Here is a 16,006-nt window from a genome sequence, read left to right as displayed (position 1 = left end):
ACCAAATAATAATTATTAGGAGGCCATGAGTGCGTTGATAATGAGCTTTCTATAAACTTCTTCAACTTTGGTTGCTTTAATTGACCCGTAAAGTTCCCCAATTTATTAATACTACAGTTAACATACCTAATAAAATCTCACAATGTAGGGTCTGTTGAGGGTAAAGTGTACGCAAACCTTATTTCACCTCGGAAGGTAGGGAGACTGTTTTCAAAAGACGCTCGGCTCAAGAGAAAACATGACCAAAAAAAGGTCAGATAAGGACAATCAGTATGAAAATGAAACTAACGAAAGCAAAAAATCCATGATAAAGCAGTCCAGACAAAAAAAAAAAAAAAAAAAAAAAAAAAAGAAGCAACAACTACCACAAATAAATAATATAGATATAGTACAAGAAACAACAAATAATAGCAGAAATCAAAGGACAATAAACTATAGAGCAAAACTACGATTACTCGTACAAAGGGATAAGCGGGATTACCTACTAGGCTACTATCCTAATTTGAGCCCTCCATAACCTCCTATCTAAAATTATGTCCACAATTTATTAGTGGTATTTAGTAATAATAGTTTATATGCAGAAGGGAGCACTAAGAAGAATCTCCAAGATTCAGGGGAAAGTAATGTAATATTTTTTATATGAAGGTGTTCGGTTGCGAAATAATGCTCCTAAGTTTTTTGAATAAATTAAAGTGGCACTTGAATGGAGAGATTCTTTAATATAAGTGCTGGAAAATTTGAGTCAACCTATCTATGGATTATGATAATGGGAAAAATAATAAGTAATTCAACATTTTATAATCATGTGATTTGCAGATTTAATGTCAAAGACTATATAGTTTATAAAATTTGCTCAATTCCTCCATCAATTTTAGATTTTTGTATTTCATTTTATGGTTGATATGTAGTATATGTTGCTAGAAAATGGGATATAATTTGGGGTTGCAAAGCTTAAGTCGGCTACCAAAATTTAGGCCATACTTATTTCGAAAATGACTTTGCAAAAGGTTTTTTTCTGTGTATATGAAATATTGATGTCTATCACTGTTAATAGTGATACATTCATCATGATAATACGAACCTTAACTCATGTAGAGTCCTAGTTATTTAGGATATCTAATTAATTAAAATCCTAACTAATTAGGAGTCCTAACTTGATTAAATATTTCAGTCTTTTGATAACTGTTATTTATATTTATAGTTATCCAATAATATAGATATAAATCTAAATTATATTTTAACCATAAAATAAATTCGGATTACATTATCGAAATAATGCAATAACAGAAATACAAATTTATATATTCATAACATATAAATACAAATTTATTAAAATAACCCCAGTCCGTTCATCGCATTCTTGATGTGCGACCCAATAGGTTTATACTACATTGGCAGTAGAATTAATACTATATTAATTTCACAAATCATAATTGCTCTCTAGCAAGACATTGTGACTAACCGAATTAATAATAATTTAAAGTTCGTAATAACCTAATTAAATTTTATATGTCATAATCCTTTTGTCACACGATATCTAATTCGAGCATAAGGCATGTATAGTGTCATCCTTATATTGTTCAAATATGATTTCTCGATCCCTTAGCAAACTGATAAGTCAAATAATACTGATAACTCTTTCAGTTTATTTGAGCACGGCCATGCATTTCTCAGTCTTACTCGGGGGACCCAAAAGATATTTCCCTCAAAGAGGGGGACAAATTCCCTCTTGAATATTCACTATCCTCCACATAGTTCACATTATGTTCGATCATGCACTTTATGATTATCCGGTTAAAGATAACGTTTGTGAATGTCAAAACAAAATGTTCCTTATGTAGGATACTGTGATAATCTCAGGTGTGAGGATTAATTGACATAAATATTATGAAAATCACTTATAACACTAATTCATGCAGTGATCCCATAATGGGTCTATCCAGTATTTTGTTCTTTAACAAATACCTATGAGTTTAACTTGTACCGTACACATAATTATCTCATAATTATCGATTAAGCTCATACTAGTCTTTTACCATTATAATTAAATTATAAATGATTAACTAGGGATATATATTATTATATGTAACATGAAAACAACATAATAATGAGAAATATAAATAAAACTTTTTTTATTAATTAAAAAAATAAAACATAACTAACAAATAAGGTCCATACAATGGACTAGAGCATAACCACCAACACATTGATATGTAGTATATATAAAAGCGGAAACAGAACAGATTTACAACATATTACATTTTTATCGATTACATTTGAATTTTTAGGCGATAATAATAATGTCTCCAACCTAATACATTTTTTGTTTTGTCAATTGATTATTTCCCTCTTTTTACCCAAATATTATTTTCATATATTTGTTGTTTAAAGAGAATATTCATCGTTGATAAATCTATTTGTTGAGTATTTGAAAACATTTTTCTTCCTAGTTGTTACTCAAAGGAAGAAGCTTAACCAAGTTGAACTTTTACCAAAATCGAGCTATTGAGTTGAAAAAAGAACATTATTTCTACAAGAGGTCGTTTTCATGGCTCGAACCCATGACCTCCTGATTACATGACAACAACTTTACTAGTTACACCAAAGCTTTCCTTCAAATTAAAATTAAACCGAGCTAAATACAAGTGACTCTAGCCGTCTTCAGTGCCAAACCTACTTGCACATCCCTAAAAGAACAGGTCGTAATAGTTTGTTTTCATGTTGTCTATAAAAAAAGAGTAGCAATATATCAATCAAAGCAAAACAACAAACTAGAACCATACGATTCAGTTGATAACCTAAAATCACCAAAACAAACTCCAAAACAAGTTAATAGCATAAGAGTGCATTTGTGGTAGCATGTATTCTTTGAATTCAATTAATAATGATCTTTAATTTTCGAAAATAACCAACAAAAGTGTGAAGCATACTTAAGTGCATCTTAAATAAACAAATCTTAGCACATGCAGTAAGACCAAAAGTTGATGGGCTCCCTGGGGTAGTTATAATTATGGGCACAGTATATAACTTACCCTACAATGACTTAATTTTTCTACTTATGTCATAGGTAGATAAATATAAATATATTTTGCATGCGACACAGCCATCCATATTTCTACTATTTAAATGGAAGTGGAGGTGGCCTAGTCTATTGAGGCGGCTGCTTCTAATGGTGGAACTTGTGGCTCCTAATATAAAATAATATACTATTCTAAGGAAAATTTGCAATTTTAAGTTGATGGGTTTTGGATTTTCGGGTAGAATAACGACTAAGTTCAGAATAAATCATTTATACATATTTAGATGAATTTCTTTACACAAACAGAAAAATTTGAATCAAAGCTATTAAATTGAGTGAAACTCGTAATTTGTGGTGTAGATTCACCCTTCCTTTCAACTCTTATTTTTCCTTTTTCTTTTCCCTCCAATTTAGAGCCTGTTTGGATAGGCTTAAAAAGTTTATAAGTTTCGAAAACGTTTTTATAAGCCAAAAAATAAGTTAGGGAGCCCAACTTATTTTTTTGGCTTATAAGTTTGTTTTAATTTTATCTTGTTTTTAAATGCTCCAAATTGCAATGGGGCAATTATTTTTTAGGCTTATTTTAAGCATAAAATGATTTTAAGCTGACCAGCCAAACACTCAAAAAAGCTGAAAACAGTTTATAAGCAACTTATAAGCCAATCCAAACGGGCTCTTACCTCGAATATTCCCACTGCAATATTTAACACATTTACCCTAGTGAAAAAAAAGAAAAAAAGAAAAAAAAAGGTTTTAGTGGGAGAAAAAGCTAAATCCCATGGCCATGTGTGGTTGATTGTTGGAAGTTATGCAACTTTAACAATTCTATTCATTAATTTGCTTTAGCCCACAAAGTGCAACAAATTGACAAAGGAAAGATCCTGGACATTTTTTTAATTTTATTGTTGTAGAAATAGCTGGGAAGCTAAGCGCACACTAAACAAGAATATTTCAGGTAGACGGGAAAAGTAAATTATTCCCTCCGTCCCAATTTATGTGATACAGTTTGACTGGACATGAAGTTTAAGAAATAAAGAAGACTTTTGAATTTTGTGGTCTAAAATAAGTCAAAGTTATTTGTGTGGTTATAAATCATCTCGTTAAGCGTGAAAAGTAAAGTTTAGAGTTAAATCATTGCCAAACAAGGACATATATCATTCTTTTTGAGACAGACTAAAAAGAAAAGTGTATTACATAAATTGACATGGAAATGGAAGGAATATTGTTTTATTACGAGGTATGAAAGTGTAAAATTAGGGAAACAGCATTTATAATTAATCGGGAATAGATATTGTGGGGAATTTCGCTTAGATCAGATTTATTCTGGGATATGAAAGGGGTTAAATTTTGAGTCAACATTTACAATTACAGTACATAAAGTGATGCTTCAAATAAATCATAAGAAGTGTCCAATCACTGTTGGTTATATATGATGCAATTGTTGTGTTGAAGACTTACTAGTTACTTTTGAAACTTGCTTTAACTTCAGGACTTGTGCACCTGGTATTTGCTAATTCACCAGTTTTTTTAAAATAAAAATGAGTAATCTCATCCCATCTTTAATTTAAAATCGGACCAATGAGCATTGTTCAAATAATTACAATAGGGTATCATAAAAAATGAAAAAATGCCTGGGCTTTCTCTAATTTGATATTGGTAATTTGGTATCTGTAACATCATTGGTTCATTATGGTTAGATGTTATTCTCCTTGATTTCTTCGTTTGACAAACAAAATTTAAAACTTGATATTTTTTGAGATATTTATTTATTGATCTACTCACCACTCTCCCCACGAGAGGGGATCGTCACAACTCGAGTCAGAAAAAAGAAGCCAAACAAGATAGAAATGAGGTCAGTATACTTGAATTGAAAGTTTGAATTTTTTATACGTTGCATACTAGAAGAAATTATTCAACTTCTAATCATTTTCTTCTATTCAGATTGTAAGTGGCTATAAGAGGTAAATTTCTCCCTATCCTATTATTAAAGTGGTAACTGATTTAACGTCCGATCTCAGTCCGTTACATTCATATTTAACCCTCAAACTTAAAATAGAACAACTCTCATATGATATGCAGAAGGAAAAATAATTACCACCTATATTTACTGGACAACAACATAAAAAGAACCACAATGGAAGTACAAAACAAACAGTACTAACAGCTAGCAATAGAAAAAACTTATAAACCCAGTTCCCTTATAACGGCTTGACATGACAAGAAAAACTTGAGGACGCAAAAAATCAAACGTGGAAACCACTTTCCTCATTTGATGAAAGGTAATAAGAAGATTATGTGCGTGTGTGTGTGTGATATCCTTCTGCTTCATTTCTCAACTTCTAGCCATAGAAGTTAATACTCGAAGAACTCAAACAAGCAAAGTACTACTTTCCAGATTTTAGTTCGAAAATTATACCGCAAAGTAGATAATCAATTAACTACAGAATACCAAATATAAGAAGGTAAATAATGATATCAACAGGGATTCCCCTAAATCTGAGAGTCAGATAGAAGAACTAAGATTGACTCCAATCCGAGCCTCTGCTTTTAGCAAACAATTTCATGGAGATTACTGGTAACTTCCAACCTCAATTGGAATACAATCCTTGAAATCTAACATGGTATATATGTTCATGTTCATGCACAAATGAGCAAAATATCATGACCTCCGATAGGTAATTAATAACAATATCACATGCAACATGTCACCAACCATGCTGTTTCACCTAAATCAACGAATTATGCACAGAAACCTAGGGCTGCTAATGAAGATACCCATATGTATGTGACAATTGCAAAGCACAAAAAGAATCACACAAACAAAAGCTACTCGGTTTTAAATACATTGCCGGAGATTGTAAACATGCACACTCATGATGGCACTAATTCCCGGTGAAGCAACTAAGTATCATGTCAGTCCACCAAAACAACAAAGTCGAGCCAATTCGCACAACTATTACAGCACTCACACATCGTTGCTTCACTTTCAAGCAAAGACAGGTCATCATCCGCTTTCAATAAGGAGACCTTAAAGCAGTTCCAACTCATCTTAGTTCCTCTGTGTTGAATTTATTCCATGCTTCCTGTTGTCAAATTCAGAATCTAAATTTAGAACAGTATCAATGATGGTTCCTGTGCATATTAATACCATATGACAGATAACACTACTCACTCCACACTAGAGAGACAATACCAAACTGAGACACCGACTAGCAATTGGCAGATCTGAAACATAGTACTTGATCCTGTGACACACGAGCGTATATGCTACAAACATAGGCTGCTCATCTACTCTCTTTTTTTTGGCTGGATTCAATTGGTACAAAAGAAAAGATGTAGTAGCTACTTTCCAAGATATATGGAAGTTATGTTAACCAAAGGAAAGATGTCGTAGGTACTTCTCAAGAGAGATGGAAGCACTGTAGAACTGATCAGTGATACTTCTCTTTTTATTTGTCCTCCTAATCATATAAAGGATTTTTTTTGGTGTACAACATAACTTCTGAGGGAAATCATGCATGATAGAATATGGAATAACAATATGTATCATCAATTCAATGTTGTATAAAGATTATCTAAAGACAAAATGCTCTTAAAGTAGCAATCTTTGCATAACATGATATTTTATGTATTATTATTCCCGCTTAACAATCGGCACTTCATTATTTACTGCATACACAAATAACTAGTACGTAAACCAAATGGAGAACATATACACGTGAGAAATGAGGATTAAAAATGTGAACTTCACCACTTATTAACCATATACACGTACCTTGAGAAGATCAAAAACCTTCTCAGCAATATACTTCTGCCTAACTGTGGCCCCTTTTTGTTGAACTTTGTCTGGGTGGACACATAAAGTTGCCTTGTGATAAACTTTTTTGACAGATGTAGAAGTAATCAAATCAGTCAACGAAACTGGCTGCCAACCACATTCAGGCCACAATACCTGCACCACATTCAATAGTTGCAAAGGACTACTTCATGACACTAGATACAATATCTTCAAAATTGCAAAAACTGTCATAACTATATAAACCTTGTAAAAGCCCATAACTAATGGTGATATTATAAGCTATCAACAGAAGAGAAGTGTATGATATATAATCGCCTTCTCATATTTCAGTGCAGCTTTACGCATGAAGTTCTATGAAATACTGGATTTAAACTGGAGCATCAATTTTTTTTTTTTTTTTTTTTTGATTAAGCACCGGGTGTCCGAGTCTCTTTGAGCCCCGACTAATCCCGGGGGTGCACAGGCCCTCGGCAAGGAGTTTCCTGCAAGTGCACCACGGGTAATTCAGGGTTTCCCCAGTCCGATGGCCCTCAGAAATTGTTTGCACCCAGCGGGTTTCGAACTTGAGACCTTGAAAGGGAGCACCCCAAGGCTCAAGTCAAACTGGAGCATCAATTTCTTACAGCAACAGTTCAGAAATCAGATTCAACCAGACCAGATGGCATCACATATATAAGGTAGGTAATCTAATGAATGCTCAAATAATGCAAAAGCTAGACCAAACATAAAACAGGCAATAAGGTCAAAAGACTAATGCACAGAATTTTATAGCAGTGAAAGGGAAGTACTCCCATCCAAAGTTGTAAGAAGCAAATCTAGAGCAACTTCGCCCAGCTTAATTCCATTTTTACCCAACATGAATCCAAGTGGATTATGGATAAATCAAACTAAATTGAGAAAGTATCTGAACTGGCTTGATAGAAAACAGTAAACTCAGATCTAATTATGTCTTGAAAGTTTCCTAACAGGTCTAAAATGACTTTCAGAGTTGCTAATTACATACATGTTGTAGAGACGACAGCAATGCCCGGAGGTTGCCTTCCTTGCCAGTAGCCCAACGTTTTATATCATAGTTCAGCGTCTCAGCAAGCCTCTGCAACAGCAGTTTGTTCAATATCAAAGGGAATAAGCTATACAGAATCTTCGAGCAGGTTTAATGAGTGGTCTCATTTTAGATCAAATGATAAAGCAAACTAGAGATGGGGAGATGGGAGAAATCCAAAAGGAAACTGGGGGAGGACAATTTCCATGCCCAGTCAGTTTCCTTTCTTTTGATTACTTCCCCAGAAGAACCCGTGCAACCCATGAAAATCAGTTATTGGCAGCTCTAAAAAATCAGCAGAAACTTACATGCTTCTCTTCCTGCTCATTCTGAGACTGAAGATCACGCTGAGTCTTCTCAGCCAAAGCCTTAGCCTGATCACATAAAGAAAAAGAATCAGATAATGTAAAAAGTCACACAATGCAACTTCACTTGAAAATAACACCTTGGAATAGCATTCCATTCTTTTATATATGCATCCCCATGTTCTGAGATGCAAATAACAACTGGACCAGAAGTCAGATTTGTCATCACCTACACTTAAGGATTTGGGATATGAATAGAAGTATGGTTCTGGACTTACTGGTGCTTAGATACAGCTAAAATTTATGTTCAACTCCTAAGACAGAGAGCTGTTAACAATGTAGCAACAAATATTGTGTAGACTGAAGCGATTAATTACACTCCCCTTGATTTTCTCTAGTTGAGCTCGACAGCTCGTTTCTTTACTTATCTATTTCCAGTGGTTTTCTATTTTCCTTAGCTCAAAATGCAGCTACTGGACTTCTTTCCAGAAAGAAAAAAGGACTTCCTTGAGCCTTCAGTGGCTTCTAAAGCTAAACCCAATAAGATATATCAAAGTATGCATCATTGTCAGGGGATGTGGTTCATGTTGGCTGAAGAAACATTTTTTAACCAAAACAACAGCCGACGCCATGTCCAGAAGAAGGGCACATCTACTCCAACTCGACAACTTTCTTATCTGTAAACCACATAAAAAAACTCTCCTCGTATTTCCATTCATCTCCCTAGCTCTTCTTTCTCAAGAAGGTTTCACGATTCTTTGGTCTCAAAATCAAAATACTTTTCACACAGAATTCCTTTCTTCTTCCTTGTCTTAGAGATTTTGGGTACTGTAGGTGCATAAAGGCTGCAAAGGTTAAGGAAGCTATCCGTAAGATGAGGAGGGGAAGAGCGACCGGACCTGATGAGATCCCGGTAAACTTTTGAAAGAGCGCAGGGGAGGCACGTATGGAGTGGCTGACTAGGTTGTTTAATGTCATATTTCGGATGGCTAAGATGCCAACGGATTGGAGGTGGAGTACAATGGTCCCGTTGTACAAGAACAAGGGTGATATTCAGAGTTGCAACAACTATAGGGGTATCAAGTTGCTAAGCCACACTATGAAAGTCAGGGAGAGGGTGGTCGAGATGAGGATAAGAGGGGATGTGTCGATATCCGAGAGCCAGTTCGGATTCATGCCGGGCCGATCGACTATAGAAGCTATTCATCTTGTCAGGAGATTGGTGGAGCAGTATCGGGACAAAAAGATAGACTTACACATGGTGTTTATTGACCTAGAGAAGACATTTAATAAAATCCCTTGGGAGGTCGTTTGGAGATGCTTGGAGTCTAGAGGTGTGCTTGTGGCCTACTTCAGGACAATTAAGGACATGTATGAGGGTGCCAAGACCCGGGTAAGGACAGTGGAAGGTGATTCAGAAAACTTTCCGGTCATGATGGGGTTGCACCAGGGATCAGCCCTTAGCCCGTTTCTATATGCCTTAGTGATGGACGAATTGACACGACATATTCAGGAGGAGGTGCCATGGTGTATGTTATTTGCAGACGACATAGTTTTGATTGACGAGATGCGTAGTGGAGTTAACGCTAGGCTAGAGGTTTGGAGAACGACCTTAGAATCTAAAGGTTTCGGGTTAAGTAGGACTAAGACGAAGTACATGGAGTACAAGTTCAGTGACGTGACGCAAGAGACAGATGTGGAAGTGACGATCGAGGCACAAGTTATACCCAAAAGAGAGAGTTTCAAGTATCTTGAGTCCATAATACAAGGGGATGGGGAGATTGACGATGATGTCGCACACCGTATTGGAGCAGGGTGGATGAATTGGAGGCTCGCCTCTGGGGTGCTTTGCGATAAGAAGGTGTCGCCTAGGCTGAAAGGTAAGTTTTACAAAGTGGTGGTTAGACCAACTTGTTGTATGGGGCAGAGTGCTGGCCAGTCAAGAACATTCACATTCAAAAGATGAGATGCGGATGCTTAGATGGATGTATGGTTATACTAGGAGAGATATGATTAGGTATGAAGATATACGGGACAAGGTCGGGTTGGCCTCCGTGAAGAACAAGATGAAGGAAGCGAGGCTGAGATGGTTCGAGCTTGTGAAGAGAAGGTCTGAGGATGCGCCAGTTAGGAGGTGTGAGAGATTGGCGGTAGCAGATGCTACGAGAGGTAGAGGTAGGGCGAAGAGGAACCGGGGGTGATTAGTCAGGATATGGCACATCTCCAACTGACTAGGGACATGACCTGATAGGAAGATTTGGAGGTTGAGGATTAGGATAGAAGGTTAGTAGGTAGTCGAGTTTGTTGCACTGTGTGTGAGAGAGTATTTTTTTTGGGGGGGGGGGGGGGGGGGCTAGCCTTTCCATCTCCTCTTCTCCTTTTCTTAGTTATATTATTTTGGTATCACGTAGATCATTATCTTCATGTGTGCATTACTATGTTGTGCCATTTTTTTTTTGTACCTTGATATTTTGTCGTCTTATTTTTCTTACAATCCTGCATTGACTACGTTTCTTTTGAGCCGAGGGTCTATCGGGGAAATTGTATGCCGCCCGTAAAGGTAGAGGTAAGATGCGTACATCTACCCCCCTCCCCGAGGCCCCGACGGCGAGATTACCTTTGGGTATGTTGTTGTTGTTGTACTTCAGAAGCCATTAAGAACCATGATACCGGCAGATCTAGAGTTTTGGCTTAGCTACCTTCAGGGATGAGGAAGCCGAAGGGAAGCGATTGAGGTGATAAATGGCCAAACAGATGGCGAAAATGGACCAGGTTTGTACTTTTTGTTTTCTCTTATCATCTTTTTCTCCGACAGTCATCCTTCCATTTTCAACTCTCTGCCTGTCGAGGATCCTCTAGATACTGACAGGATCTTATACGAATCCCGTACAAGCACTGTTGTAATGTGGATGGACCCCTCTTCAGTGAGAGGAAACTAAGGATCCGTGTAACATAGGCACATAGCAAATAACTCAAAACATATCAAAGGAAACTAGACATCACATTGGCAAAAATCCAAAATGGAACTCCAACTGTTAGTGAAAGCCCATTTCTATACTCTATATTACCCCACAGTGGTAAAAGGTCAAGGTCGGATGTATTGTATATGGTGTGGGTTCTGCAGAACCTCGTAACTTTCGCCCAAACCCTGAATTTGTTTTTAAACATCTATTTAATATGTACTTCTTGTCCATCGGTTTCTGCTATTTGGTGTTTTTGTATTTTGATTATCATGTTAATTTGTGGTAGTTACGACTCCTTTTTTTTTTTTTTTTTCCAAGACAGTTTTATCATGCTTTTTTAAAGTATTTTGCCATTGCTTGTTTACCTTTGATTTGAGTTGCTGTCCACGTACCGAAGGTCTACGGAAACGACCTCTCACCTCTAGAGGTAGGGTAAAGAGGCAACGTACGCTCTCTTGCCTCCCCCGGACCCCACTTTGTGGGATTTCCTTTAGGTATGATGTTGTTGTTGCTATTTAATATGTACAATTTATAAATTTAGAACCGAAAACTCAAAAGGGCTAGAACCCGTTAACCCAGATCCTAAATCCTACCCAAAACGTAGGAACCCGTTTGGCCATAAATTTTTCATTTTTTCCGGAAAAACGTTTTCACTTTATTTGGAAATCGACGTTTGGCTTGTGAAAATTCCAAATACTGACTTCAAGTTGAATTGAAATTTGGAAAACACTAAAAACACACTTTCCTTTTTCCTTTCAGCACATTCAAACAACCAAATATTAACTTTGCAAACAAACCAAGCCTTACAACTCCATCTTAAACCAACTTCAAAATTCCAAATAAAGTGACAAATATTTGGTATGTTGTTGTTGTTGTTGCTATTTAATATGTACAATTTATAAATTTAGAACCCAGAAACTCCAAAGGGCTAGAACCCATTAACTTCAAATCCTAAATCCACCTCTGGAAAACGTAATATAAAAGCTGTACAGAAACAGATGGAAACAAACTCAAGCATTTACCTCATTAAACAAGATACCTTGCTTGCATTGGTTTAGAATGATTACTTGTAATTGAACTTAGAACATCTCCCAATTTGCCAACCAACTCCTAAAAAATTGATTAATTTTTTTTCGTTTCTGCACTACAAGTCCCAAAGGAGGATAAAACATTAGGCATCAAGTAGCCAATGTATTGCAGTACTTGACACCCAAGGAGTTCTTCACACTGCCTTTTCTAGTACATCTTTGAAGCTTCCCTGTTTAATGAGAAGCTCAAGCAAACATTTGACCAACTCACATACAGATTTTTCTATTCTAAATGTAGCTGAATTTCTCAAATAGCCACACATCAAAACCAACTTAAACACCATTCACTTGCAGCAAAATCATGGATGAATTGCGAGTTATGTGAACATGCTAGCAGATACTCATCCAGCAATAAGAAGGTTATTGCAAGTAATGCGGATAACATAGCACAACACTCAGTTAAAAGGACAGTTATAAGAAAGATTACCATGCGCTCTTGGGTCTTCAAATGCTGTTTCAACCTAGCATTTCGTCTTTCGTCACTTTCTCCCTCAACTTCCTGAAATACCTCAGAGGAAGTAGCAGAGTCTGCATGTACACAGAGACGAATAAATAAAAACAGGAAATGATATACTATATTAGAATTAAGACAAATGTGAAATGCTGGCATTAATAAATTCTAAAGCATTATATCCTCAAAAAAATAGTATCTTCTTTTACAGAGAAGAAGTCACCTCCAAAAGACATTAAGTCATCGACAAAGTTTTTCACAGGCGACACGTTCTTTTTACTGAATGACGACTTCTTTTCTTCTGGCCTTCCCTTCTCATGGAAACCTGCAGACATACGGCCCTGAAAGAGGAAGGGTATAGGGGAGAAACATGACATGGGAACCAAAAAGGTTAGTTCATCAGATCAGTAAACAAAAAATCTTGGAACCCAACAGTCTTAATCTAATACCTCAGCTGCAGATTTTGGCTTTGTTGTCTTGTTCGGTTTGTTGATTGTCACTCTCACATTTTTGGACTTCTCTTGTGCTCTGTCCACAGGCTTCTTTACAGAGAAGTCCTTTTTAGGAACATGTGGTTGTTCAGTTGTATCACTCTTAACCTTAAAATTGGCGAAATCTTCAAGTTCGTTAATTGAAGATGTTACCGAGCTAATTCCAGGATGATGTTCCGATGATTCTGAAAATGGCCAAGAAGAAGTATTTGCCTCACTGGTGGATGATTCAAAAACTAAAAATGGATCATCTGCTGAAGAGGAGCTTGATTTAGAAGAATTCGACTGCTGAGGACTTCTCCGGTCTAGTTTTTTGCTGTACAAACAGAAATAGGTCGTGTTTTAAACTATGCTTCTGAGGATAAATAGAGTGATAAAAATAATGGATAAAAATCAATAAAGTGCAATTCAATAGGATAACTACTTTTGGCACTAATCAAAGATATGCATGGATATCAAATAGCAGACACATTAGGCATGACAGAGCTAGTGCGCAAAAGCAGCTATATTATGTTGCCAAAGTTAGTTGACTCTATTGGTGGCTTCCCCTTACTGAAGGCTTAAGTTACACATCGATACAGCTTTGTGAATAAATTTGAAATGTTCATTTGGCAATGTTAGTTATATCATAAGATGGCCACATCCTAACGTGAGCCACTTGGGTATTAAGAACGGTAATCTCTATTTTTTTCCCTTAACACTGATGGTATCACCTGAAGCAGCTCCAAGATCAAGATGCCTGTGAACTAAAGTAGTTATAATTTGATGGACACAAGGTAATCGATCAAACATTTCAAAAACATTTGCTGAGAAAAAGATAGTAAAAGCACATCTATGCAATATAGTTCATGGAAACTGTAAGCATCCCTCTATACCACCTCTGTATTTACTCATATCTCAACGTTCAAATTGCAAAGGCCAAATACATTTTGAATGTTATATTGAGCTCTCAGCAGTGGCGTATCTAGCATTATAAGTGGGGGTTCAATTGAACCCCTAACTTTCGACGTGGAGCATAAATTTATGCATAAAAAATATTAAAATAGTAAACAATAGAACTACTACTACTTCTTAATAGTGCTCAATTCTCAAGAAACATTTATTAAATAGGAGTAACTTAGTAAACTATACCTTGTATTTATTGTTGAGTTTCCTACCTGAACTATCATGTGTGTGAGTTTCCTACCTGAACCATCACCAACTATTTATCAAAACACACCTCAGCTATCAGTTATTCCCTTTTCCTTCCTCAACTATTCAGGAGTAGCTCAATAAATTATACGAAAAAGTGATAGTTCAGGTGTGTTTTTGACCATTATCACTTTATTGTTTTTTTCTTTAACGGACGTGAAATGAGCTAAAACGACACTTATTTTGGGACAAAGGAGTACTAACATAACAAATTGTCGATCAAACTTGAAAGAAAATTGAGAAATCAAATATAATAAACAATTGAAGTAAATACATACCTATAACTTGGGGAGGTAAAATCACCAAATCCAGGAATCAAATCATCACCAACAGGATCTTTCTTCAGTCCCAAATTCCCAAATAAATCATCAATTGAATCACTCTTCTTTTTTTCCATACCAAACAAATCAAAATCATCATCATAGTTATTTTTAGGTCCCTTATTTTTATTAATTGAACCTCCCAAAACTGATTCAATATCCACATTATTAGTATTTGAATTTGCAAAAACACCACCAAAAATATCATTATTATTATCATAATAATGATTGTGTGAACTGTTAGACCGGAAAATACCATCAAGATCATTATTAGAAAATGGATCGGAGGTGTAACCCGAATTTTGACCCGAATTAAACCCAAGATTTGAAGGAAATCCATTACTGGAATTGTTTTTATTAGCCTTTAAATTGGCCATCGGCGTTGACTTTCCACCTTGAACTTTGACCCCGTATCTCTCAACCAAAACGCCAAATTCATCCATAATGTTTTGGTAAGAAAATTACTACTACAAAGAAATGGAAGCAATTAATATATCTAATAAAGATTTTAAGAGGAAACACAATTGTGTGTGTGTGTGTATGTAAATGAGTATATTACAAAAAAGGAAGGTGCAGAGTAATGAGCTGAAAATTGATGATGAAGAAGAAGAAAGGTTTCCTCTTCAAAAACACACACAAAAAAAAAAAAAGGTTAATAGTACTTTTTGGTCCTTTAATTATTAGTAAATTCCAATGTTGATACTTTGTGATATCTGATTTAACACATTTAATCGTTAATTAATTTAAACATGCATTTTTGATCCCTAATAATGAATATTAAAAAATTTGGCATAGTTATTAGTCGTTCCATCACTTAATTACTCCCTCCGTCTCAATTTATGTGATGTAGTCTGATTAGGTATGAAGTTTAGAAAAGAAAGAATTTTTTTTGAAACTTATGTTTTAAAACAAGTCATAAATCTTTTGTGGCCGTAAAACATTTCAGTAAGAATAAAAGAGAAGGTTTTAAGTTAAATTGTTTTTAAATATAAAAATGTATCATTCTTTTCGAACAGATTAAAAAAGAAAGTATATCATATAAATTGGGACAGAGGGAGTAGTAATAATGTGTTATGTTAAACTTGTGTTTGTTACTTCATATTTGACCGTAATATAGTTCTAAAAGTAGTTTAATTTCAACATACTTTATATATAAAAGGACTAAAAACACATATTTCGATTAATTAAAAGTTAAATGTATTTCGTTAGATATCATAAGGATCAAAATTAAAATTTATCAATAATTGAGGGACCAAAAATTGCTATAAAACAAAAATAATAGTGCGTCGGTTGAGGGGTTACGTAAGTACGTGTATGGGTGCAAGTATGAGATGTCA

General features: G+C 35.4%; 1 protein-coding gene across 1 annotated transcript; it reads right to left on the bottom strand.

The window, feature by feature from the left end:
• Positions 1-5,625: 5,625 nt before the first annotated feature.
• Positions 5,626-15,304, bottom strand: LOC132051868 (uncharacterized). Its single transcript, XM_059443120.1, has 8 exons — positions 14,628-15,304; positions 13,117-13,474; positions 12,891-13,008; positions 12,644-12,744; positions 8,169-8,234; positions 7,822-7,911; positions 6,795-6,971; positions 5,626-6,102 (listed from the first exon to the last, which is right to left on the bottom strand). The coding sequence occupies exons 1-8, from the start codon at positions 15,110-15,112 to the stop codon at positions 6,064-6,066; spliced, it is 1,434 nt and encodes a 477-aa protein (XP_059299103.1). The 5' UTR covers positions 15,113-15,304; the 3' UTR covers positions 5,626-6,063.
• Positions 15,305-16,006: the final 702 nt, after the last annotated feature.

The sequence above is a fragment of the Lycium ferocissimum genome, chromosome 4 (genome assembly GCF_029784015.1).
Source record: "Lycium ferocissimum isolate CSIRO_LF1 chromosome 4, AGI_CSIRO_Lferr_CH_V1, whole genome shotgun sequence".
NCBI classification, from domain to species: domain Eukaryota; kingdom Viridiplantae; phylum Streptophyta; class Magnoliopsida; order Solanales; family Solanaceae; genus Lycium; species Lycium ferocissimum.
This window is presented reverse-complemented; position numbering and strand designations above follow the sequence as displayed.

Coding starts and splice junctions, on each gene's coding strand:
- LOC132051868 (XM_059443120.1), bottom strand. CDS start 15,112: ATGGATGAATTTGGCGTTTTGGTTGAGAGATACGGGGTCAAAGTTCAA. Junction 13,475..14,627: donor TTTACCTCCCCAAGTTATAG/GTATGTATTTAC, acceptor CTGTTTGTACAG/CAAAAAACTAGACCGGAGAA. Junction 7,912..8,168: donor ATGAGCAGGAAGAGAAGCAT/GTAAGTTTCTGC, acceptor CTGCTGTTGCAG/AGGCTTGCTGAGACGCTGAA.